This window comes from Geotrypetes seraphini, chromosome 18 (assembly GCF_902459505.1).
Source record: "Geotrypetes seraphini chromosome 18, aGeoSer1.1, whole genome shotgun sequence".
Taxonomy (NCBI): Eukaryota; Metazoa; Chordata; class Amphibia; order Gymnophiona; family Dermophiidae; genus Geotrypetes; species Geotrypetes seraphini.
The window spans coordinates 9,443,562-9,467,428 of NC_047101.1; the positions used below are offsets into that span (position 1 = coordinate 9,443,562).

Consider the following 23,867-nt stretch of genomic DNA (forward strand, 5'->3'; position numbering starts at 1 on the left):
TGGCGTTTCCAGGGGCGAGGGTCTGCCCTGAGTGACTATTTTGGATCACTGTTCATTCCCTCATATGACTATCAGGACTGCTGCTGTCTCCACATTGATTTTGTACCGTTTTTTTTAAAAGAGGCCTATTTCTGTTAATACAATAGTAATCTTTATGTTTTCTGGAATTTAGGGTCTGATGACAGAAATGACAAGTTAAAGAAAAAAAAGCCTTGGAAGTTGCAGAGTCAGTGGCGAAGCGAGAGTGAGAGGCGTCCGTACCTCTGTAACGTTCCTTGTGCTGTTGTGCCTGCGTGGGCTTTCCCTCTGATGTCACTTCCTAGATGTGGGTCCAGGAAATGATGTCGGAAGAAGAGCCGACCCAGGTGCAATAGCAGGTTGGGGGTTGGTGCTCGTGCCAGGAACATTACAGAGGGGCGGGGAAGGAGTGGGGGTTGGAGAGGACAACGGGTGCTGCGCCCCTACTAGGATGCCCCTTACTACGCCACTGCACACAGTGCAGCATGGGGGAGGGGGAAGAGAGAGGTGCAGTGGGCCAAACTGCTTTGAGCGTGAAAATCTGCTGCTGTCATTAAAACCAGCTTTTCTGCATTTGCTCTTTGTTTTACCAGTTTCTGTTATGCCATTGTAACATTTCACTGTTTGAATTTTAATTTCATTATTATTTCTTTTTAATTTCTGTTTTCTCCATTAACATTTCCATTCCTTATGTTTCTCACACCAGTGTACTGTGTCACCTCACCTAAGAAGGACGATAGGTATAGGGCGCCACCTCCCACCCCGCCGGGATACTTGGGGCTTTCTTTAGCGGACATAAAGGAAGGACCATCCCACCACCCGCACTTAAGACCTCCAGACTATAGTGTGGCTGTACAGAGGTCAAAGTTGGTGCCTAGCAGCCTCTGTAGACTTTCAGCAGCATCTCTTGATAGAGAACCCGCGACCTGTGTATCGCAGAAGATTCTCTCGGGGCCTCACTGGCACAGTCGGCAGCAACCCCATCCTAAGATAGCAGACTTGACTGGCACAGATAGTGAAGAGGATGGTACGTTAAAAATACTAACTTAGTAGATGCAGAGTGAACCATATGGCTAACTTACTACGATGGTGTTCATTGTGCAATGTTAGTCCTCTTGTCCTGGTCAAAGTTTTGAGATAAACATGCTGTAGAAGGGGGAACAGGCAGCATTTATACAGCACAGTAATGTTTGCTGTTAGGAAGTTATGAGGCTGGGGTGGAGTATCTGTTAATGAACTGGAAATTGGTAAGAGCTGGCTGCAGAAAACAACAAGGCAACGGGCTGGCAAGAAACAACGTGGAAAGAGTAAAAATATCAAGCCGATAAGATAGAAGTCCACAAAGTTTACCTTTCTCACTTCTTCAGGTTCTAAAAGCAGATGCCCAACACTTAGGATTATCAGATGTCTGGATTTGCCCGGTCGTGTCCGGGGGGTCCGGATGACTTTTCAAAACCCGGTGCTTTGTCCGGGTTTTGAAAAGCTTTCCTTTGCGCAGTAGAGCACCCCCGCATGGGCGGATATCCTGCAGGCGGGGGGAGGGGGGGGGGCGGCATGACAGATTGGGGATGGGTGGAACTGGGTGGGCCTGGAGGGCGGGTCTAGGGATCCAGATTTTCCAGATGGAAAAATCTAGTAACCCTACTAGCAGGGCTGTGTTTCACCTTGGACTGTGTCAGTGCCGTAATAAAATACCAGTTGGTCCTGAAGTCCAATAAGTAGTAAGAGCCACAGCACAACCTGCTTTTAGAACCTGGGGAGAGATAAGTGAATGTTTTGCTGTTTTGCTGTTTCCACAACTGGCAATTGAAATGATTTGGGAAACTATAGAATGGAAATTAGATGTCTCTATTTTCTAATCTGTAGTACATATATTTGTTTTAAATAATGCACTGGAATTCAGCATCAGAGGGTGTGTTCCTCCCCCCCCATCCCCCCCAAATCCCAGGGTACAGGGTGAAGAAGAAGTCTCCTGTCCGACTGAACCATGATGTTGGGGCTGACTATCATCGAAGGCTTTACACCCATGTTAGCACCCCTGAAAACCAAGTCTTGTGCTCAGTAAAGCAATTATGCCGTAAACCTTTTCACGTAGATCTGCAATTTCTCATCATTAGTCTGCCTGAACCAGGGAAATCACGCTCTTAAGCTCCTGGCGCAGCTTAAACTTAACTAATGCACTAATATTTACTTCTGTAGAAGTTGCAGCTTAAAATAAGATAACATTTTTAAATGTGAACAATTTAGTGAAACCTTCACTACAGACTTGTGGATCAGGAAAGTATGTTTTTGACGTACCCTTTGTTTAAGCTACAAAAGAGAGGTCTGCTTTATGTTAATTTTGAAGTGACTGATAAAGTGAGGGATTGGATATTTTAAGTATTAACTGAATTATCTGCTTAATATTTTATTATCCAAGTTCCACATTCATTCCTGTAAGACATAATACTTTGGGGGGGGGGGGGACGGGGTTATACTATTTTATACTAGCTGTGTATAACTCCCATGAATCTGTCAAAGTGGTATTTCCTCGTGACTTACTTAACACACATATTTTAATAAATAGCCCAAAGAACCTAAAGTAATGCATGAACAAATAAGTAAAGAATGACACAGGGACAAATTTTTTCCCGTCCAGGCGAGTTCTTTTCCTGTCCCTGCCCCATTCCTGCAAGCTCCAGCCTCATCTGCACAAGCCTCAAACGCTTTAAAATCCTAAGTAGCAACATTCTAGAGCTCAGATTGTGATGTCATAATGCCTCATTCCACCAATGCCTAAGCTCCGTCCTCATCTGCACAAGCCTCAAACACTTGAAAATCATAAGTGTTTGAGGTTTGTGTTGATAAGACTAAGCTTACAGGAATGGGGCAGAGACAGCGACAGCAACAAAACTTGCAGGTACGGGTTGGAAAAAATTGTCCCTGTGTCATTCTCTACAAACAAGCATCAAGCAAATAAAGTACCCAAACATAAAAATCTCTTCCAACCCCAGTCGTAGTGGGAGGCATCAGGTCAGACTTTTACAAATTAAGGGGGCCCTTTTATTAAGCTGCAGTAAAAAGTGGTCTTAAGGGCGCTCTTTCTTGTGTCTTTGCCAGGCAAAGGCCATGTTTACCATAGCCATAAAAATTCCTTTTTTCCAATTCTTTTCGTTAATGACCATGTGCTAAAGTTGCCATTAGGATTCAGCCATTTTTTAAAATTATCATAGCACTGTTTCCATTCGGCGTTACCCATATGCTAACCAGTTAGCGTGCAGTAATGTAGATGCGCTAATTGGTTAACGCAGGAACACCCACTCTCCATCCATGACACGGTCCCTCAAAAAAACCCCCAACAACGTGTGGTCAGTGTGGCAATGAAAAAACGAATGAGATACTGTAGTGCGTCCTGCCATTAAGCTGTTTCCTGACTCCAAAGCCAGACTCCCCAAATAAGCAAGTCGGAAGATGGTTATGATCTATTCTCAGTTCTTGAGGAGACGATCCCTTTTCCGTTTCTCAGAATATTTTACTTCAGATAAACCAAGTGTCAGTAAAAAAAACCCAAAACAAACAAAGAAAAAACCCACCTTGAGATGACTTTAATGTTGGAGGTTCATACTATACCAACTCCTCCTTTACAATGCAAAGGCCTTTCTGGAATATAACACCTTAAAATAAAAACAAAAACAAAGATTTAATTTTCACAAGAAAGCCAACGTGGAGCCATCACAAAAAAAAAAAATGCAAGGCCAAAAGGTTTCTAGCTGCTGTAATCAAGACAACTCACTATACAAGTCTGAATGACTCGGACTGTCAATAGACTGAACTGAAATGGGCCGATCTAATGACGGCATTAATCTGAGGTTGCAAGGTTGGTTCAGCATCCAAAATGAATCCTAAGACTCAGTTTAGAAGAGATGGGGGTTCGTTGTTCAACTTTTGAGTGTCTTTAGACATTTAGGTAGCTAACTCATAGGACCGGTGTTAGGGGAGGGGGGGGGGGGTACAAACAAGGTGCTTGCCATTGGTGGCGTCATAAGGGGGGGCACAGCCTTCCTAAGAGCATGGCACTCCTCCTCCTCTCCTTGCCGTGTGTGCACCTATACCTTTTTTACTTTCCCGTCGGTGTCGGCACTGTCTCTGACGTCGCCTAGGAAGTGACATCAAAGGGCGAGCCGACACCAACGGTGGGCATGCTGCTCACTCCAGAGAAGTTAAAAAAGTTATGGAGAAAAGGAAGGGGGCGAACAGGGGCGGGGTGCCACCCACCCTTACTACGCCACTGCTTGCCATGGACCCCCATGCCAGGGAGGCCTCAAGCCTGCCCAGAACAGTCTTCTGGGCAGGTTTTGGGGTCCCAATTCCTGCTATAAATTTCTTCTGTAGGTGCCAACCTATTTGACATTGGCCATGCTGAACCAAGACAATATGGTTCTGGCCAACCTCCGTTGTATCTTTGGTTCCTTCAAGAACACTCTTGCTGCAGTAGATTTCAAAGGAGACAAACTCTTTGGGCCTGATTCTGGAAATGGACACCAACCACCATGTGGCAATCACCAGTAGGCGAAGTTTCCAGAATCGTGTCTATTTTCTTCTACAGATGCCTTAAATGCAGGGCTACATTTAAGGCATCTGACTCGCATCTATGAGAAGCGCCTAGGCATGCCTAAGAAAGCCTAAGGCCACTTCTGGTGTAAACCACACCTACACTGGCCTTAGTTGTCTGTAGGCGTGCCTAGACATCTCTATACATGTGCAAACACCACCTACATTGTAGACTTCCTTTGCCCCCATTGATTTTATTTTCTTAAATGTGTGTCTGGATTGATTTAGTACCTACTTCCTCCCCCCTCCCCCAATTCTACCTCGGCACTTTTCAGATGTTTTAATGTAAAACACCTATATACAGTAATACTTAAATTAGTAAAGTGCATTTCACAAAAGTACAGTATAATCATGGTTCCTACAACTTTAAAAATAAACTTCCATATACACGTTTCAGAAGGCTATTGAATTGGTTGCCAATTGCTTAATTGTATTATTAAATCAATTGGGTTATTGGTTTAATAATTGTTCTCATTTGTTTTCCAGAAGGTGAACAAGTATCGGCAGTGTAGATGCGGGGAGTTTTATAAGCACCAATTAAAATTTCACGGTTCCACGAAGGAGGCCCTTGGTGTGTGTGTGTCGGTTAATGCCAATGGCTTGCTGCTACTCATCTTGAACTCGGTGCGTCTGCCTCCGCCGTGAATGGCAGGATGGAGCTGAGGTTGCGTTCCAGCCACAGGCCAAAGTGCACCATTGTTACAGAAGTCTGCCATGGTTTCCGGGGATCACCCATCTTTACACTTGCGTCAACATCGTTATAAGATTGAAGAATAAAAGGACCAGCCTTTGTGCATTTAGGAGATGTTTAGTTCTTCAAAACATACGGATCGGGGAAGCATTTCAACCTGTGAGACTTTTAGTATATTTCTTGGAATGTATTTTCTAAATGATCCTCATGGTTCTGAAAGTCAAGAATGCTATTTTACATAAGAACTAAAAGCTTGAAACAGCAGCCAAAAAAAGGGACATGCTGTATTGTTTTAACTATTAGTAATTTATTATAAGAATGTTTTCTGAGACTCTTGGTATCATGAATGCTCTGGTTGGTTAATGCTAAATTCATAAGGAAATAAAGCAGTAGAAATAAAACAAATTACTCCACACTGACACAAACAGATGGCTGAGATGTGTGTGGACTACACATCAAGGAGAAGCCACTTCTTAAGGACTCGCATACATGATTTACCATCATAGGTTTCCTCTGGAATTCAGCTTAAGGGGAATAGGCCATTTTTTGGCTACTGAGCAGCAGTGAAATAGCGCCATCTGTTGACTGTATCTCAGGTTACACTATATGTAATGGAAGTCCCTAATGCCCAAAATAGGCAGAATCAAGGTTCAGATCAAAACATTTGAAAACAAAGTGGCAATGGTCAACTGACTTGTTCCATATTGATGGATGTTCTTAGGTAGAAGTAGCTGGGCTTACAAAGTTAAACACAGTGCACTTGCTAGCAGAGAGGGGGAAGAAATCTGAATTTCTAGGGTATCCTCTTTTTTTCTGGTAGCACAAAGATCATATTTAAGTGCTGAAGAGTCACATTTCTGCACCGATGATCACTTTGTTACAACGCATGAAACACAAAGTAGTATTGAAATGCTCACATGGGTCAAGGAGTTCCATTCATTTATTAATTTTTTAATGTAATATCCTAAAGTGATGTGGGTTTTTTATTTAACACAGTTGTGTGTACAGTCAGCCTTGAAAGTTTGCCAGCCTCAATCTTTTATTTCCAGCCAGAGTACGTTGTCCTGTTATGAGGATAAAACTGGAAACAATGCGCCTTAGTTCTCAGCACAAAAAAAAAACCCTCCCAACTCTGATACTGGCAGTTGAACTGGAAACTTGCTAATGCTTTTTTTTTACTTAATGTGTTGAAAAATGAAATTTTACACATTCGACTCGGAAGGCAATATTATTATTTTTTAAAAGGATTATAGGATTGCACAGAATTATTGCTGCTGATGCCTCAAAGCAGCTAAGGATAGACGGATGACTTTGGCATTAAACTAGGGTTCCCCAGACTTGTCCTACGGACCCCATCGCCATTCGGGTTTTCAGGATCCCAACGGTGAATGCACGCGAGATAAACGTTAGGCCTCCAGTGCAGGCAGCTTTATTTCGTGTATATTTATTATGCGAACTTTGAAAATCTAACTGGCTGTGGGATTCCCAGGACAGGTTTGGGAAAACCCTATGCTAATAGACACCCTCCCCCTCCTTTGGCAAAGCTGCGGTAGTGAACCCCTATGAGCATCAGAGCGATTACCGCAGCAGCCACCGCTGCCTCACCTTTGTAAAAGGAGTCCAGAGTGAATTATTGCATATTTATTGCCTGCTGAAAATAATTTTATTATTATTTTTTAAATGAGATTCTGCTCATTTTTTAAATGAGTTTGCTGGCGTTTTGTTCTTGGGCTCATAAATCAGTGAAAACTGTAAGGGCGGGGGAAAGGAAGTCTGTTATTATATTTGGCGCCATAATTGAACTGGTTTGCCGGTTTTAGTAGAAACATAAGTGCGGGTATTTCAAAAAGCTCTTGTGAAAACCTGAAGACCTGCTGTTGGTTTCTCACAGTGTGGAAAAGCTGTAATGATTCTAATGCAAGTACTGCTGGCTTTTCTCCTCGTTAGTGATAATTTATGAAAACTGCATCATTTGTGCCACCATGTTGGAGAGAGACGATTTAGGGTTCCTTTTACAAAGCCACAGTCAAGGTTTCTACCACGGGCCAGCAAGGAATTCTATGAGCATTGGCGTATTTACCTCACCGGCCCGTGGTAGAAACCTTGACTGTGGCTTTGTAAAAAGCCTGCGTTAAGTAGTAAGTCCCAGATCACGACTACTGGCTAGTGATTTTGTCTTTGTTTGTGGAAATGGCACGAGAAATTAAGGGTCCTTTTAACTAACGGGCGCTAAGCCGCACTGTGCTTAAGCACTCAAGAAAAGGTTTACCACAAAACAGAGGGCTTTGCAGTAATTGCCCTGTTTGCACACACTAAACGCATATTAATTTAAAAAAAAAAAAAAAAATTAAGGGGGATGTGTCACGGGAAGAGCGTGGGTGGTTTCTCATTAACCAGCTAGCATGTTTTGATTGGTGCATGCTAACCAGTTAATGCAGGGTTAACGCGGGAGCACGGAACACCTTCTAAACAGTTGATGCCAAGTAAAAAATTTTTGCCGGTTTCGCTAAGGGGAGCATTAGAGTGGGACCCGCAAAAAAAGAAAAAGAAAATAAAGCTTTAATAACTGCTGTAATAAAGCCGGACTTAGCACGCAGGAAATTTCCATTTTAGAAACCCTTCTACTAAAGCTGCGGCAAAATCTGTGTTTAGTGCTTGCCAACGTGGGAGAGTCCTGCTGACGAAGGTCTCCGTCCTGCTGAACAGTGTGAACAAAGATGGCATGGACAAGCGGAAATGTCTGTGAGATAACTGGACCCCGCTCAAGGTTTTTTGTTGGGTTTTTTTTATGTGCAGCTGAGGCCCCTTGGCAGCTCCCATTGTGAAATAATGGGGAAAAAAAAATCCTTAGAGTTCTTTTGTAATGGCTTGTTCACTGTTGCCCATGGAGGATCCATTTCAGCCGATTGTCGTCTCACACTGCCGACGGGAACAGAACTAAACCCTGCACACCTTTATGTAACTGTCCTGTGATCTGATTGCCTCCCTTTGCCTGGTAATCTTTTATCCAGCTTTTATAGTCCAGGAATCTTTATGTCCGTGCTCTCACGGTTTTGGTCAATATTGCATTCAGGAACTTGGTTTAAAAGACCGATTTTGCCAGTTGTGATTTTCCTAATGTAAGCTACATTTTTTGTAAATAGAAAAATAATGAATTCTGTAAAAACTATGCCATAAGTGATTTTACTGCATAACGGGCTGCTTGCTGTGTGGCTTACGACCACTTTTCCTTGGCACAGTATAGGCTTTCATTATTGAAACTGGCTGATCACATTGATCAGTGGCAGTGCAGCCAAATAACCCCCCCCCCCCCCGTTCCATTTATGTTAAAGAAGTGACATACATGTTTTAAATTTTTTTTTAGTTCTTTGGAACATATCAGACAAGCAGCTTTAATTCCTGACTTGCTTGTTTAGCAAACAATAAAAACTCTAAATCAGTGGTTCCCAAACCCTGTCCTGGGGGACCCCCAGCCAGTCAGGTTTTCAAGATCTCCCTAATGAATATGCATGAGAGAGATTTGCATACCTGTTGCTTCCATTATATGCAAATCTCTCTCATGCATATTCATTAGGAATATCTTGAAAACCCGACTGGCTGGGGGTCCCCCAGGACAGAGTTTGGGAACCACTGCTCTATATGTTGGTTGTCCTTTGCAATAGTAGTGGGACACCTGAGGATCTTTCCATGTGACCCTGCCAGAGTAGCTTGAACTTGGCATGACCATAGCTCCAGCCTCCATTAAGAATGCTGTAGTGATCTGTAGTCTCTTCTCTTGAACCCGAAGTCACAAATAGGCAGTTGTGGACAAAACTGGATCCTGATTTGGTCTTGCTGCATGAACCATTCATGTCTGGTCATTTGCACTTATTTGTGGCCTGTACGGATACTCCACCATTACATTACTGGCAGGAGAGTCGAACCGAGACTTTGCTTGGGAAGTAGACTTTAATTGTAGGTTGCAATAGTTAATAATGCGGTTAAAATCCCTTGTCAACATTTCCTCCGTGAAGTTATACATTTTCCCTCTATCCAGTTCCTTAGAGATATGGTGGAAACCAATTTTGCCAGCTGTCTAAGATTGAACCCGTTTTGAAAGTCTTCAAGGGAGACGATTGGGTGATATTTCATAGCCCTGACAGTTTGAGATGCACCAGGTGACAACGTCCTGTGTAGGTTTGAGCTTGCTGAGGTGCAAGACTTCGGCTTAGATCAGCAACTGCCAGGTGTAGCACCACGTCAGTGGACAAGAAGTTTCTTTTTACCTTACAAGCAAGAACCATGGAGAACAGTTGTATCCTGTCATGCCGACTTTGTCACCTGAGTGCACATAAGATGCAGCTGCCTTAGCAAGATTTTTAATACTTGATCCCATCCTCTCTGGGGGGGGGAGGGGGGGTAAGTCCATCATTTGTTTCTGTGGAATCATGGATGGAGTTCATCCACTGTGTTTCTCATAATTTTGGGAACTAAAGCCCTTACGGTATCATAGATTGAGACAGTATCTGCAACGGTTCATAGACAAACCCGCAAAAGACAAAGGCGCGTGCCGACAACTGAGCGCAAGACAGAGGCACGCGCCGAAGAAAATTACAGTTTTTAGGGGCTCCGACGGGGGTTTTGTTGGGGAGCCCCCCCAGTTTACTTAATAGAGATCGTGCTGGCGTTGTGGGGGGTTTGGGGGGTTGTAACCCTCCACATTTTACTGTAAACTTAATTTTTTCCCTAAAAACAGGGAAAAAGTGAAGTTACAACCCCCCACAACGCCCCATAACGTGGCGCGATCTCTATTAAGTAAAGTGGGATGGTTCCCCCCACACCTCCCCCTGTCGGAGCCCTAAAAACAGTAATTTTCTGCGGCGCGTGCCTCCGCACTGCGCTCAATTGTCTGCGTGCGCCTTTGTCCCGGCGCGCTTTTGACCTGACACCTGGGTTGTAAGCACACTAAAACACAGGGCAGCCTTCTCCACCTGGCAAAACAACAAGGTTGGCTGGATGAAGCACCACGAGTGGTGGAATTCCTCAGGCCCCAACAGCCAAAGAGAAAACAGAGTCTGTCGGCAGGGCTATGGGAGCTTGTGCTATAGCTTTTCGCTAGCGTCCCTCTTCCTCTTTATGGCTAGTGCTGAGCCTGTTCAGAATGTGTAATTCTGAGGTCCAGCACTTCTGATGCCGATCTCATGTATCAATAACTACTGGCTCCTCAACAACGTATTTTGAACGCATAAGCAATGGCAGCCTTGGAGAGGAGGAGAAGGAAACGTGGTAGGGAGCTGTTATGAGTGGAAGGGGGGGGGGGGGAGTCAGCAGGGATGGGTGCAAGGCTGGAGATTTGCATAGGATGCCCAGAACTCTTGCACTGGCCCCGCCAAACCATTTCAGTTTTACATGTTTTTTCTTTTATCTCATCTGACACCTTGAAAGATGCGGGAGTAACAATAACTGTCATTTTTAGCTTCTTTTTTTAAACAATAGCTTCTTTTAAAAAAAAATATATCTTTAATTACATTATGACTACCGTAAAATCCAATTGAAGAAGAAAATGAGGACACCCTGTCTGTGGAAAAGCTTTATATATTTAAAGGAAAACAAAACCTTGAACTTTCAGTCTGGCTTTAGCTAATGTGCTTTTTTTAAAATTTTTTTTAAATCTGCAAAGCAGTTTACCTTCGTATTATGGTATTTGACATTGCATACTTATCATGTCAGAACTGCACAGGTGTAACAATATTCCAGTAGCTACTGTACTGCACAAATCAGTGATTGTAAAGTATTATGTAATAAGGTTGGTCTAATATTTTTTGATACCTCTTACATTTAATGTCTTTTAGAAAGACAGTGCCTCGGTATGCTTTTTGTATTTTTACTGAGTGATTGTAAATATTGGTTCTATTTTTGGTTAAGAGAATGTATAAAAGTCCTGTTTGTTATTCAATCTACTATGTCGTCAGAATTAATAAACAATCTACATAATTATCACCGGTGATTTCTGATGAATCGTTTTGTGTTGTACTTGATGAACTGACAAAAAAAAAAAAATCCCAGACAGGGAATTGAAATCAGGAGTTTCACTCACAGTGGAGAGGTTAGTAGCCAGTGTTCATTCACCAGGGTTCACTACTAGCTGAAGTTTGCACGTGGCCATTGCACATGGCCTCTGATGCCATGCGTAACCAGAGAAAATAGCGGGCTTGATGGTGGAGTACAATACCGCAAGGGGACAGCCTTGATACAGCCGAGGAAGCGAAACATGTTGGCAAGTCCCGAGCCAACAGAACTTTAACATTAAAGATAAGGGTCTGATTTTTGGGCATTTTAAAATATAATTTAAATATAAAAGCAAAAAGTATACTAATATGAAAAAAAAAGGATTGATGATTTGAGCAGTTTTTCTAAGAAATCATGAAGGATTACGGCGCTCGATTCTAAGGATCCTAAAAGGGGGTGAAATGAATTTTAAAATTGCTTAAGTCAAGTAAGATTGCATATTTCCATGATATTTAAGTAATGAATATCTTTAGGGCACCACTGACAGGGCTCCTGGGCTCGACAGGTGAACTCTGCTGCATTTCAGAGAATATACTATATTACTGCTACTATTAATTTTTTTCTAGAGTGCTACCAGACGTACGCAGTGCTGTACAGAGTCACAAAGGAGACTTGTCCCTGCTCCAATGAGCTTACAATCTAAACAGGACACCATGGTAGGGGTTACAGTTAGAGGGGATTGAAAACTGCTGGCTAGGGTGGTGAACAGAGGGGAGTAAGGTTACGAGTTGACGGCTGTCTCAAAAAGGTGGGGTTTTTAAGTCTACTTTTGAATAAGGGAAGGGGAGTGGCGAACGGACTCGGGTCATTTATTCCAGGCCTACGGAGCAGCGAGCTGAAAGGAATGAAGTCTGGAGGTGAAGGGTACAGATAAAAGCAATTTGTCTGAAGAACATAGTTTTTAGGGAGGTCTATAAAGAGAGAGAAAAGAGGAGCAGCAGAATGAACACATCTACCGTATTTTCACATAGATAACGCGCACCCGTGTAAAACGCGCACACGGGTATAGCGCGCAAAAAACACATATTTATGTACATAAATTTTTATATACCGCGCACACCCGTATACCGCGCATGCTGCCCGACTCTCCTTTCGCCCGCCCCGACTCTCCTCTGGAGACCCTGACTCTGTTTTCGCCCGCCCCGACTCTCCTTTCCTCCTTGAAGTCCTGTCCCTACCCTGAAAGCCTGATGCCCCCCCCGACGTCCGATTCACCCCCCCCCCCGCAGGCCCGCTCGCCCCCCCCCCCCGAAGGACCGCTCGCACCCCCACCCGAAGAACCGCTCGCACCCCCACAGCCTCCCCCCCCTCCCCCATGGAGAAGCTGTCTACCTTGTTTCCGGATGCCAGCGAGCCCAGCTGTTTCTTCTGCTGGCGGTCCCGCCCCTTCTCTGAGCCCTGCTGTGCTGCTTTTTCTTCCGGCGGTCCCGCCCTTTCTCTGACATCAGAGAAAGGGCGGGACCGCCTGAAGAGGAAGCAGCGCAGCACAGGGCTCTGAGAAGGGGCAGGACCGCCGGCAGAGGAAGCAGCTGGGCTGGCATCCGGAAACAAGGTAGACAGCTTCTCCATGGGGGAGGGGGGAGGCTGTGGGGGTGCGAGTGGTCCTTCGGGGTGGGAGTGCGAGCGCTCCTTCCGGGTGATGAATCGGGCGTCGGGGGGGGGGGAACTATGTAAAAAAAATTTTGTATAACGCGCAAGGGTATGCGCGGTTTGTAAAAACCACGTATAACGCGCGCGTTATATGCGAGAAAATACGGTATATAGGTCAGTAATAGGACTGTATGTGAAGATGGATAAGTTGAGTGTAGCGAGGTTGGCAGAAGATAAGTCGTGCAGCAGAATTTTGTACAGATTGCCAAAGATTCCTAGAGGCAGCATGTCTCTTCTTATTTGCAAGGTTTAAACCAAATCAATGCAATAGATCCTGAGCTTAAACCAAATCAATGCAATAGATCCTGAGCTATAATAATCTGAACGTATCTTCCACTTGTGGAACGCTGGCAGCTAAAATAATCTCTGGAAACAAAAGAAGATCCTGGAACATTAATTTACGGTGCCTGTGCCAATGTATTCAGCTTGCTCAGCACCATTCAGCCATTTGCTTCTTGGTTTACACTGCTTCAATAAATAACTCCAATGGCAGGGAAGAGGTCTGAGCTTAAGCCAAGGGATAGTTTCTTCCTGGCCTTTTGGCTGCGATTGAGGTGTGGAGAAGGAAAGAGGAGGAATTAATGCCTTTTGCCATTTCACCACCAAAGAAATTATGACGTAAAAACCATTGCCAAAGCAGAGGATCAAATCACTTACTTAAAAGCCTAAATCAATTCCAAGGGAATAGCAAATGCATGAAACTTCAAGCAGATGTAGCAGGACTTGATCCGGCCTATGGGATTCTAAACCTCTCAATGTAATGCTACAGCTATTAGGGTTACAAAATATCTGTAAAGTGCATATATGACAGAGAAATTTGCATATGCTGGGTCTTCAATGGATGCAGGTTTGCTTCATGTACATTTATTGTGGAGGGCCTGATGGGATACATTTACCAAGCTTTGAGTTAAACTAAGTGGGTAGTGTTACACGCAGACTGACAGAATGGAGTAGGAGAGCTCCGTTACTACATGTACCATACTGGCAAACTCTCTTTGGTTGTCTCAGCAGGCTGTGGACCCAATTGCAATGGGTTGATCCAGATTCCAAAGGTCAAAGCACATTCACATAACGGGTTTATAGCAACAGAAATGTGGGAAGTGATAGTTTGTAGGGTGGGGAAAGATTTGGGAGTGAGAAGGACCGTCTTTGGGGGTGGGGGATGGGTTTTGGGTTAGCTCAGGGGGTTGGGAGAGTAAAGAACGGGGTTGATACAGTTTGAAAGGAGGAGTTCCCTAAGTGCTATGTTTTGCTGTATGTAAGTTTCTATCCTACAGAAGCTGGAACTGGACTTTTTTTTTCCAGCAGAGGAGTGGCTTGTTCTTGGACCAAGGGTTCAATAGAAATCTGCTACTCATTCATGTCTAACAAGTAAAAGTGATTTACTGATCTGCCTGGTAGAAAGAATATATTTAAACAGAAATGAATGATTGCAATTTTCCCCACATTTTATTACTGAAAGAAAGTAAATAATTCTTCTGGAGGTGGGATACCAAATTTATTTCTTGTTTATATGTATTGAAAGTACTCTATGTATGCTGTCCTCTGAACCACTGTGAATGTTTTATTTTGTAAACTGTTTAGTTATAGGCAGTCAAGAAATTAATTTAAAAAAAAAAAAAAATAAATATATATATATATATATATATATATATATATATATATATATATATATATATATATATGACTGGTTTCTTTTAGTGACAAAAGGCTGATGGTGGTGGGGTTTTTTTCTTTCAAGATAGATGTCTGTATATTTAAAGTATGTTTGTTTGTCCTTATTTTTCTCAATTTAAGTATAAGGTGTGAGAACAAAAGGTTTACTTTTGATATATATTCTAAAATAACTGAGTTCTATATGGTTATGAAAGACGTATATATGACCAGGAGGGGAGAGGTTAACTTGTGCTAATAGGAAGTAAACAAAATGTTAAAGTAGATGTTAGCCAAAGTGCCACAAGGTGGCAGTATTACACATCTTTTCAGAGGTTGTCCATGTTTTGGGAGGACTCATTCTGATTTTGGGCACCTTGAGAAGTACACCTCTTAGAAAGCCTAAAGAGATTGAACTTACTGGAAAGAAAACTCTAATTTAAAATACATTTGTGAATTCTACTTCCTTTCTTTTTTGGTGGTGTAAGTGGTGGTGTTGGGGTCATATGAGGAGTTTGTGTGCAGTTTTGTTCACCACATCTCAAAAAAGATGTAGCAGAATTAAAAAAAATTACAGAGAAGGGTGATGAAAATGATAAAAGAGATGGAACGACTTCCCTATTAGAAGTGGTTAGGACTCATCAGCCTGAAGAAGAGACAACTCAGGGGAGATATAAAATACGGAGTGGAGTGGAAAGGGTAGATGTGAATAGCTTATTTACTCTATCCCAAAATAGTAGGGTTAGGGGGCATGCTTTAAAACTGCTAAGTAGTAGATTTAGAACAAACTGGAGAAAATATTTCTTCACTCAATGGGTAATTAAACTCTGGAATTCATTGAGAATGTAGTGAAAGTAGTTAGCTTGACAGGGTTTAAAAAAGGTTTGGATAATAAATATATTTAAACAAAAAAGGTTTGGATAATTTCATAAAAAAAGAGAAGTCCATAAGACACTTAAGATGGCCTGGGGAAAATCTACTGTTTATTCCTAGGATAAATTCCTCTAAATTTTCTTCACACTTCGACCTCTAACCCTCTGTTGTAATTCCTTCCTATTTCTCCTACTGTAAACCGCGTCGAGCTCTACGAACGTGGAGATGATGCGGTATACAAACCTAAGGATTAGATTCGATTAGATAAGCAGCATAAAATCTTTTTCTCCTTGGCATTTTGCCAGGTATTTGTGATCTGGGTTGGCCACTGTTGGAAACAGGTTACTGGGTTTGATGGTCTGTCCCAATATGGCAACTTTTACGTTCTTACTTTCTATATGATGATTATTTATGGAAATAGGATACAGACCTATACTCCATGCACAAGTCAGTAAACCAGTGCAAAGGGAATCATGCTCCTTCCCCTAAAGCAAGGGTGTCAAAGTCCCTCCTCGAGGGCCGCAATCCAGTTGTGTTTTCAGGATTTCCCCAATGAATATGCATGAGATCTATTAGCATACAATGAAAGCAGTGCATGCAAATAGATCTCATAAGAGCAAAGGGGCCAAGCAACTAGTCGAGAGGTGTATAAATACCGATTTTTTTTATATCCTTTGCTATATGTATTCCTGTTTGATAATTAGTATGCTCATTGATGCCTAAATTTATGGAATTACCCTTCAGAGTTTAACAAGGGGGGGAGGGAGAATTGTACCACAGTTAACAAGTCACAAGTTAGCATATGCTTTATTTTTTTGTAATCATTTTCAACCTCCACTCCCCCCCCCCGCCCCAAAAAAGTAATTCTCATAAAAATATTAATCATACAGTAGTTCTGGTAATATAATTCACCTAATTCCTAGCCCTACTTTTGTGGTGATGTAGACTTCTAAAAAAAACAAAACAAAACCCAGCTGCAATAAATATCTATTGACTGCCTCTTCCCTATATGCCCACAAACATTAGTAAGCCATTTGGAAAATGTTTTAAGTGGTTTTCTGGCAGTGGGAACATTTAGGGTTCAGTAAAAGGTTCTAAAACCCCTATTACTGCTGCCATGTGCCACTTATGCAATATTCAAACAAAATCTCTCTCTCAATTCTGTTATTAATGCAGAAAAGGTCAAAGTGGCAATTTCCATTTGGGCTCTGTGCACAGCTGCAGAAGGTTTCACTCTGTCCAAGGCATATTCTTCACCCAAGGTCAACCCTGGTGCCTACCACAGATAAAACAGTTAACTAAGGATGGATAGTGCGGGCTAAAAATAAATAATGATGTCAGAAATAAAGGACATATTGGTAGTACTGAAGATCTGGGCAAAATAGTGGAAACAATTATAAAAAATAAAATTGTGGAACACATAGACAACAAACATGATTTAATGGGACAGAGTCAGCCTGGGTTCAACCAAGGGAGATCTTACCTCACCAATTTATTTGACTTCTTTGAAGGTGTGAATAAACATGTGGCTAAAGGTGAACTGGTTGATCTTTTAACGGCCTCTCGATGATTTTTGGTTCATGCTCCTTCTCCTTTATTACTATTAATTAATGACTGTTAACTGAGTCAAGCTCCATATTCTTGGGGATGACCCGATCTATAAACTTTAGTTTAGTGTATCTAGATTTTCAGAAAGCTTTTGACAAAGTTCCTTATGAGAGGCTCCTGAGAAAATTAAAGGGTCATGGAATAGGAGGCAATGTTCAATTGTAGATTAGGAAGTGGATATCAGACAGAAAATGAAGGATTGGGTTAAATGGTAAGTGGTCGCAGAGATGAAGTGGGAAACTACAGGCCAGTAAGCCTCACTTCTGTTATTGGAAAAATAATGGAAGCGTTGTTGAAGGAAAGGATAGTGAATTTCCTAGAATGTAATGGGTTACAAGATCTGAGGCAACATTGGTTTTCTAAAGGTAAATTGTACCAAACAAATCCGATTGAATTCTTTGACTGGGTGACCAGGGAATTGGATAGAAGACGTGCGCTTGGTGTAATTTACTTAGATTTCAGCAAAGCCTTTGACACAATTCCTCATAGGAGGCTCCTGAATAAGCTTGATGGGCTGAATTTAGGACCCAAAGTTGTGAACTGGATTAGAAACTGGTTGACAGCTGAGGGGAGATGCGATTGAAGTCTACAAAGTGGTGTAGAACGGGTATAAGTGGATCAATTTGTTTTCTCCATCAAAAATTACAAAGACTAGGAAAATCTGGCAACCCTATCGCTGCCCCAGTGGTCTCAAACTCCAACCCCTTTGCAGGGCCACATTTTGGATTTGTAGGTACTTGGAGGGCCTCAGAAAAAAAACAAACAAACAGTTGATGTCTTATTAAAGAAATGGACGGCCCGTCCACTTTGACTGCTCCTGTACTTAGCGAGCCTTTATGAATGTCCCTTCCTGACGAAGAAACGAAATCCGGGTCGGAGGGACGGGAATTTAGTTAAGAAAAGAAAAAAGCATTCAGGATTTTACTGAAGCACCTGCACTTTAATTATAATAAGTCACCAATGAGAGTCAACATCTAATCGCTCCCCAACACAGATAAGTACCACAAGCTGAACGTACTTATTAGATAGGTTTTAGCATATAGGGAGGGCAGGGGACTTGTGAAGGCGATGATGGTCCCCTTGTAAACCTCATTGTAGTGACATCACTACCATATGGGTTTCCTGGTCTGAGCACTTCACAAATATATTTTAAATAATGTATTTTGCACAATTATAAAATAAAAATTTCTAATTGGACAATAGCTGTGATTATAAGAATATTTATTAAAGAAATGACAATTTTGCATGAGGTAAAACTCTTTATAGTTTATAAATCTTTCCTTTTGGCTTTAAGTCTTAATAATAATAGTGTAATTTATAGCTAAAGAGAGACATATGATCAAGAAACTTTTTATTTTATTTTTGTGATTACGATCAACATACCAAGGGCCTCAAAATAGTACCTGGTGGGCTGCATGTGGCTCCTGGGCCACGAGTTTGAGACCACTGCGCTACCTATATTTATTTGCATTTCTTATAAACCGCTTCTATTTTGAGTCTCTGTGCAGCGCTGTGTACATCTGGTAACATAGCAAATGACAGCAAATAAAGACCTGAACAGTCCATCCAATCTGACCAATAGAAACACTCATTCTACGGTATATTCATGTTCAAATTGTCTTTTTTTTAATATTTCTTGACAATAGACCAAAGAAGTCCACCCGGTACTGTCTTTAGGTTCCCACTGTTGTATTTGCCACTGAAGGCCATAAGAACATAAGAATTGCCTCTGTCGGGTCAGACCGGAGGTCCCTCGTGCCCGGCAGTCCGCTCACGCGGCGGCCCCTCAGGTCCAGGACCTGAAAGTGCTCCTACCCTAAAACTTACACATGCTTTTCACTTATGTCTTGTAGAGTAACCTTCTATCTGTACCCTGCAATCCCCTTCAGTCCCTTTTTGAAACCCAGTATTGTACTCTGTCCTATTACCTCCTTTGGATGCATGTTCCAGGTGTCCACCACCCTCTGAGTGAAGAAAAACTTCCTTGCATTCGTTTTGAATCCGTCCCCTCTCAGTTTTTCTGGATGACCTCTTGTTTTTGTTGTCCCCGCTAGTCTGAAGTATCTGTCCCTCTCCACTCTCTCTATGCCTTTCACGATTCCAGCCTTTCCTAATCATCCTTCTATCAAAGCCCTCCCTGGCTCATCCTAAGCTAAATCACCATATGGAACACAGACTGTGCAGGATTGCCTAATACCGGTCTTAGTTTGTTTTATACCATTCATTTACTAATTAGAGATCCTCTGGGTTCATACCGTGCTTTTAAAAATAAATAAATAAATTTCATCACCGTTTTCCTCTCCGCCATCCATCGCCTCTCTCTGTGAAAAAGAATTTCCTAACATTACTCCTAAGGTCTGCTGCCCTGTAACCTGAATTCATGCCCTCTGGTTGGACCATTTTAATTAGTATTTGAAGCGGTTTACATTTAGGTACTCAAGTATTTCTCCCTTTCTGTTTGGGTGGGCTCGCAATCTAACTATGGGCCAACGGAGTGACTTGTCTAGGGCCAGAAGGAATGGACCAGGGATTGAACCCACAACCTCAGGGTGCTGAGGCAGGGGTTCTAATCACTTGGCCATTCCTCCACTCATATAGGTATTTGAATATAGGTATTTAAGTAGCAGAACTAGCTCACCATGCTGTCTGAAACTTTATTCCACTTTATGAAGAGCGCATGACTCCGAATGCAAAAATGTAGTTCTTGGAAACAATAAGTTGCAACAGTTTAGGACATGCGTTCATTGAAATGTCAACAAAATTACCTTTGAAGGGGATTTTGAAAACTCATTGGAGCAGCAAATGAGATTTACTGGTGCTCTTGACAGGAGGCAGACAGCTGTGGTTGAGCAGAGAGCGGGGGTGGGGGTGGGGGTGGGGGTGGGAGGGAGCTGAACTGCTCCACATTGCGTTATGATAGACAGTCAAAATCAGGGTGGTTAACCAGCAAAAATAAAAGCTGCTGTTAATTACATTTATTTAATTAATTTGATTGCACACCTCTTCAGCAGTTGAAGAAGCAAATTACAATTTACTGTGAAGAGAGAGATATACGCATGAACACTTACATGGAAGTATACATTTTAGTTTCATTTTTTTTACAAATCAATTGAAAAGCTACGAGGATGGACGTGGCAAATTCCACTGAAGAAATCCTTGCAGGCAGCAGGTGAAGCTTCCACTTCTTTGGAAGAAGCCGGCAGTGGTTACCCAAGGAGCTGAGCTGATTGAATGTGATTACGAAGGGCCAGATTCTCAAAACTTAAGGGTGCCTTTAACGTGGTGGCTAAACTGATTCCAGCCGGTTTACTGTGCATGTATTTTAGTGGCGGATTATCAAAATGGCTTACCGTGGTCTTTTCCAAGCTTTCTAGCAGTGTCTGATTCTGCCATGCAAATGGGTCTATCAATATTTAAATGAGCACTCTGGTGGATTCTTCAACATCGCCAAGTGTTTCTGCAAGCACGGCCAAAAATCAGCGACTGGCCCTCCCTTCATCCATTGGAGTGGCTTAAAGGATCTGGCCAATTAGAATCTTAGGCCACTCCCAGTACATCCCAGAATTCACTACAAATGGGGCCTAAGATTCTGGTGCCTAAGGCCCCTCCCGAGTGCATCCAACAATGCATCAGAAACGGACAGGCCAGCCGGCTGGAGGTAGGAAGGATGCCTCTGGCCAGCCAACATTTTAAGGTAGGGGGTTTCTGGGGGAGGGCTGATGGGTCCAGGGTAGTGGAGGGGGGTCCAGTGGGGGGGGGGGGGACATCCTTCCTACCGGCGATCTTCAGGGGAGCAGGGGGTTCTGGCAGTTGCCGGCGATATTCGGGTATGGGTGTGGGGGTTCTGGAAGAAGGGACTGGGCATCCCTCCTGCCGGCAGTCTTTGCGGGGGGTGGGGCTTGTTGCCGCTTAACATCACGGCAGGGAGATCCCTTGCTGCAATAAGCTCAATGGCAACCCGATATTCTAACCGACGCCTGTGACATGGATGCCGGTTAGAGAATCGGGTTATTAGGTGGGCTATGTGTCTGTCCATGAGGACAGATGCGATCCTCTATAGGATGCCCGTGTGCGATTCTCAAAAGCCGCTTAGGCGGCTTCCAAGACTGGATGTCCTATACAGAATCCGGCCCATATTTAAAAGACTATAATAGTGTCATCATCTTTAACAATGTAATATATTTGTTAATATTATTTTCAATGTGATACTATTATAAAATGCCATCAGCTGGCCTTAGGCCCCATGGCCAGGAGACCCAGAAGAGATGTGTAGCCTTATCATTCCTGCTAACAATAAGCCCTGGCCAGGAACTTTCAGTGATTTTTGCCACTGGCCTACAGCCCCGAATTTACTGCAATTTAATAGCTTAGAGATGCTAGAATAGCTAAGCTGGCACTGGGAGGCGAGAAAGCCAGCTGTGTGGTATTCCATAAAGCGAGGAAATATTAGCTAACCCCCAAACTCAAGCCAGTCCTCCAGATCTGAGTCAGATAGAGCAGGCTGGGGGGTTTAGCATGTTACATGACTGCTTGTGTTGATCACAACACACAGAGAAGCAAAACTGTTGGTACATGGAAGGATATCTTGAATATACATCTTTGACATTACCATGTCTTTTGGGGGTGCCTTTGTACCTGAATCTTGAGGCAGGTTCTTTTGCACATCTATATGGAGAATGCAAACTAATTAATTTCTGCAACCAGTCCTAGGTGTGTCGGCTTTGGACATCGGGAAAAAAAAAAAATGAATTTCATATGGAAAATGATTTGTATTTAAAATTCATGAGGAGCGATAAAGTGGAAGTTATTCAGTGCAGTTTGAAACACATATCGGTTTTCCACAATCAAACATCTGTTTTGGCATCACAGCTGAGAATGAAAGATAACTGACTGCTTATAGAGCTATCAATTAAACACGATCAGCTACATAATGAATTCTAGTTAATTTATTATGACTGTTTAGTATAAATAACTATGAAGAATTCAGGAAACACCTAAAAACTTACCTATTTTTGAAATACCTAGGTAACGAACCGGAACATCAACCCCCCCCTCGTAACATCACCACATACCGGAACGTGCAAACTGCTAATCCCAACCCCTATTCGCTAAATTATGAACACTCTATGAACTTACGGAATATTTCCACTTCTGTGTAAACAACTTGGCACTTCCTGGCCTTGCAACACACAAATTGACGTTAACATGATTAATGTTATCAGATGTACACTGCTATATTCTCTAATTCGTTGTACGAAATATACACTTGATTGTATTTACTTGATTGTATTCACTTGATTGTATTTACAGTTTCTTTTATTGTAAACCGCCTAGAAGTCGCAAGATTGTTGGCGGTATACAAGAATAAAGTTATTATTATTATTTAGTAGGACAAAATGGCATCCCAGAGATTCAAAACAATGAGTTTCCATAACACCATGTGTAATGGGTTTGGCCATTTGAAAGTGTTAAAGGTTTGATGTACAGTTTGTCATCATTAAGTAAGATCGTAAGAGGAATATGGTGGCTGACACTTTAACCCTTTCAGGACCATAAGGATCGTAGGCCAATTTTTGTGATTTTGACGACATTTTTATGGTAAAAAGGGCTTGCAGATGGCAAAAAATTGATTTTTTTTGTGAAATATTATTTAAAAAAAAAAAAAAAAATCAAACTTCTGGCTTATGGACAGTGTGGCAAGTGAATCTTCTCGTCAATCTGGCAACGACGCTAATGAATGAATGTCGGAACCAGTTTGTTTACATAAAGGCAGTATCCTATGGAATCCGTACATATCAAATTTAGAATTGTAGACTATCCCAATCAAAATTTATAGGATTTTAAAGTTATGGGACAAATATGTCCCTTGGTCCTGAAAGGGTTAACCAGGTCAACAGTAACTTCTGCTATAATTTTTTCTGGTTTTTGAAAGTGGTTTGTTTTTCCCCAGAGGGAAACTGGTCTTACAAGACAATCACGTTCCTGTGTGGCTGTCTCTCCCTCCCCTTCTTTCCCCAATCCAAAATCCTTTTCTACCACCGAAAGTAGATCATCAGCTGATTCGTCTTTCTTTCCTTCTTTCAATGCGTCTCTGCCCTTTCCCCCATCCCCACTGTTGGCTTATACAGTATTTTTATTCTTTTGCTCTATCGGGGGAAAAATATCAGGTCGATTGTAATCTCGGGGAACACTGACTTCATTGAGCATTTTTGAAACTCCTCTGCTTTTGGTTAATATCAAGGGAGCTGGAAATTTCATCATTGGCTGGCAAACATAACCATATGCAAATTTCTGTCCATCACAAATTATTCACACATGTTCCATGTATCCTTCCCTGCCTGTCTTCTAGTTTTATATTTACATATCCAGCTTTGAATAGGACCCAGGAAGTGATGAGTGGACGTTGACTTGTTCTTTTCTCTCCTCCCCCACCTCACCTCTACTCTCCTAGAGCCAAGTACAGCAGTACCACCTTGTGGCAGGATGGGCATGGTGCAGCTCACTGCAGGCTTACTGTTGCTGTTCAGCTCACATGAAGTCTAGGAAGATTTAAAATGCAGCTTGATAAATAACACAGGGTAACTTTTTTTTTTTTTTTTTTTTTTTTAAAAAGGGCTTTCAGGTCTGCTGATGGAGTATTGTGATGGTGTACTGGTAACTGTGTTCGACACAGCAGTAATTTATGAGCCCCAGAATCCATCAGTAGGTTTAGATGCTTGAAATTTACAATTATATA

At 42.3% G+C, this 23,867-nt stretch overlaps 1 protein-coding gene and 1 long non-coding RNA gene across 6 annotated transcripts in view; one reads left to right on the forward strand and one right to left on the reverse strand.

Moving 5' to 3' along the window:
• Positions 1 to 7,840, forward strand: part of RAPGEF6 (Rap guanine nucleotide exchange factor 6) — a 251,129-nt gene extending 243,289 nt beyond the window's left edge. For 4 of the 5 annotated variants that reach the window (XM_033926955.1, XM_033926957.1, XM_033926956.1 and 1 more), the window contains 2 exons: positions 725 to 1,045; positions 5,095 to 7,840. In XM_033926955.1, the coding sequence (XP_033782846.1) occupies positions 725 to 1,045; positions 5,095 to 5,120 (347 nt within the window). In that variant the 3' untranslated portion in view covers positions 5,121 to 7,840. The remainder of the gene's footprint in view (positions 1 to 724; positions 1,046 to 5,094) is intronic. The other variant, XM_033926960.1, reaches the window with a different exon arrangement.
• The window catches only part of LOC117351555, a 59,928-nt gene continuing 39,648 nt past the window's right edge, over positions 3,588 to 23,867 (reverse strand). The window contains exon 3 of the long non-coding RNA XR_004537455.1: positions 3,588 to 3,671. This is a non-coding gene — a long non-coding RNA (uncharacterized LOC117351555). The remainder of the gene's footprint in view (positions 3,672 to 23,867) is intronic.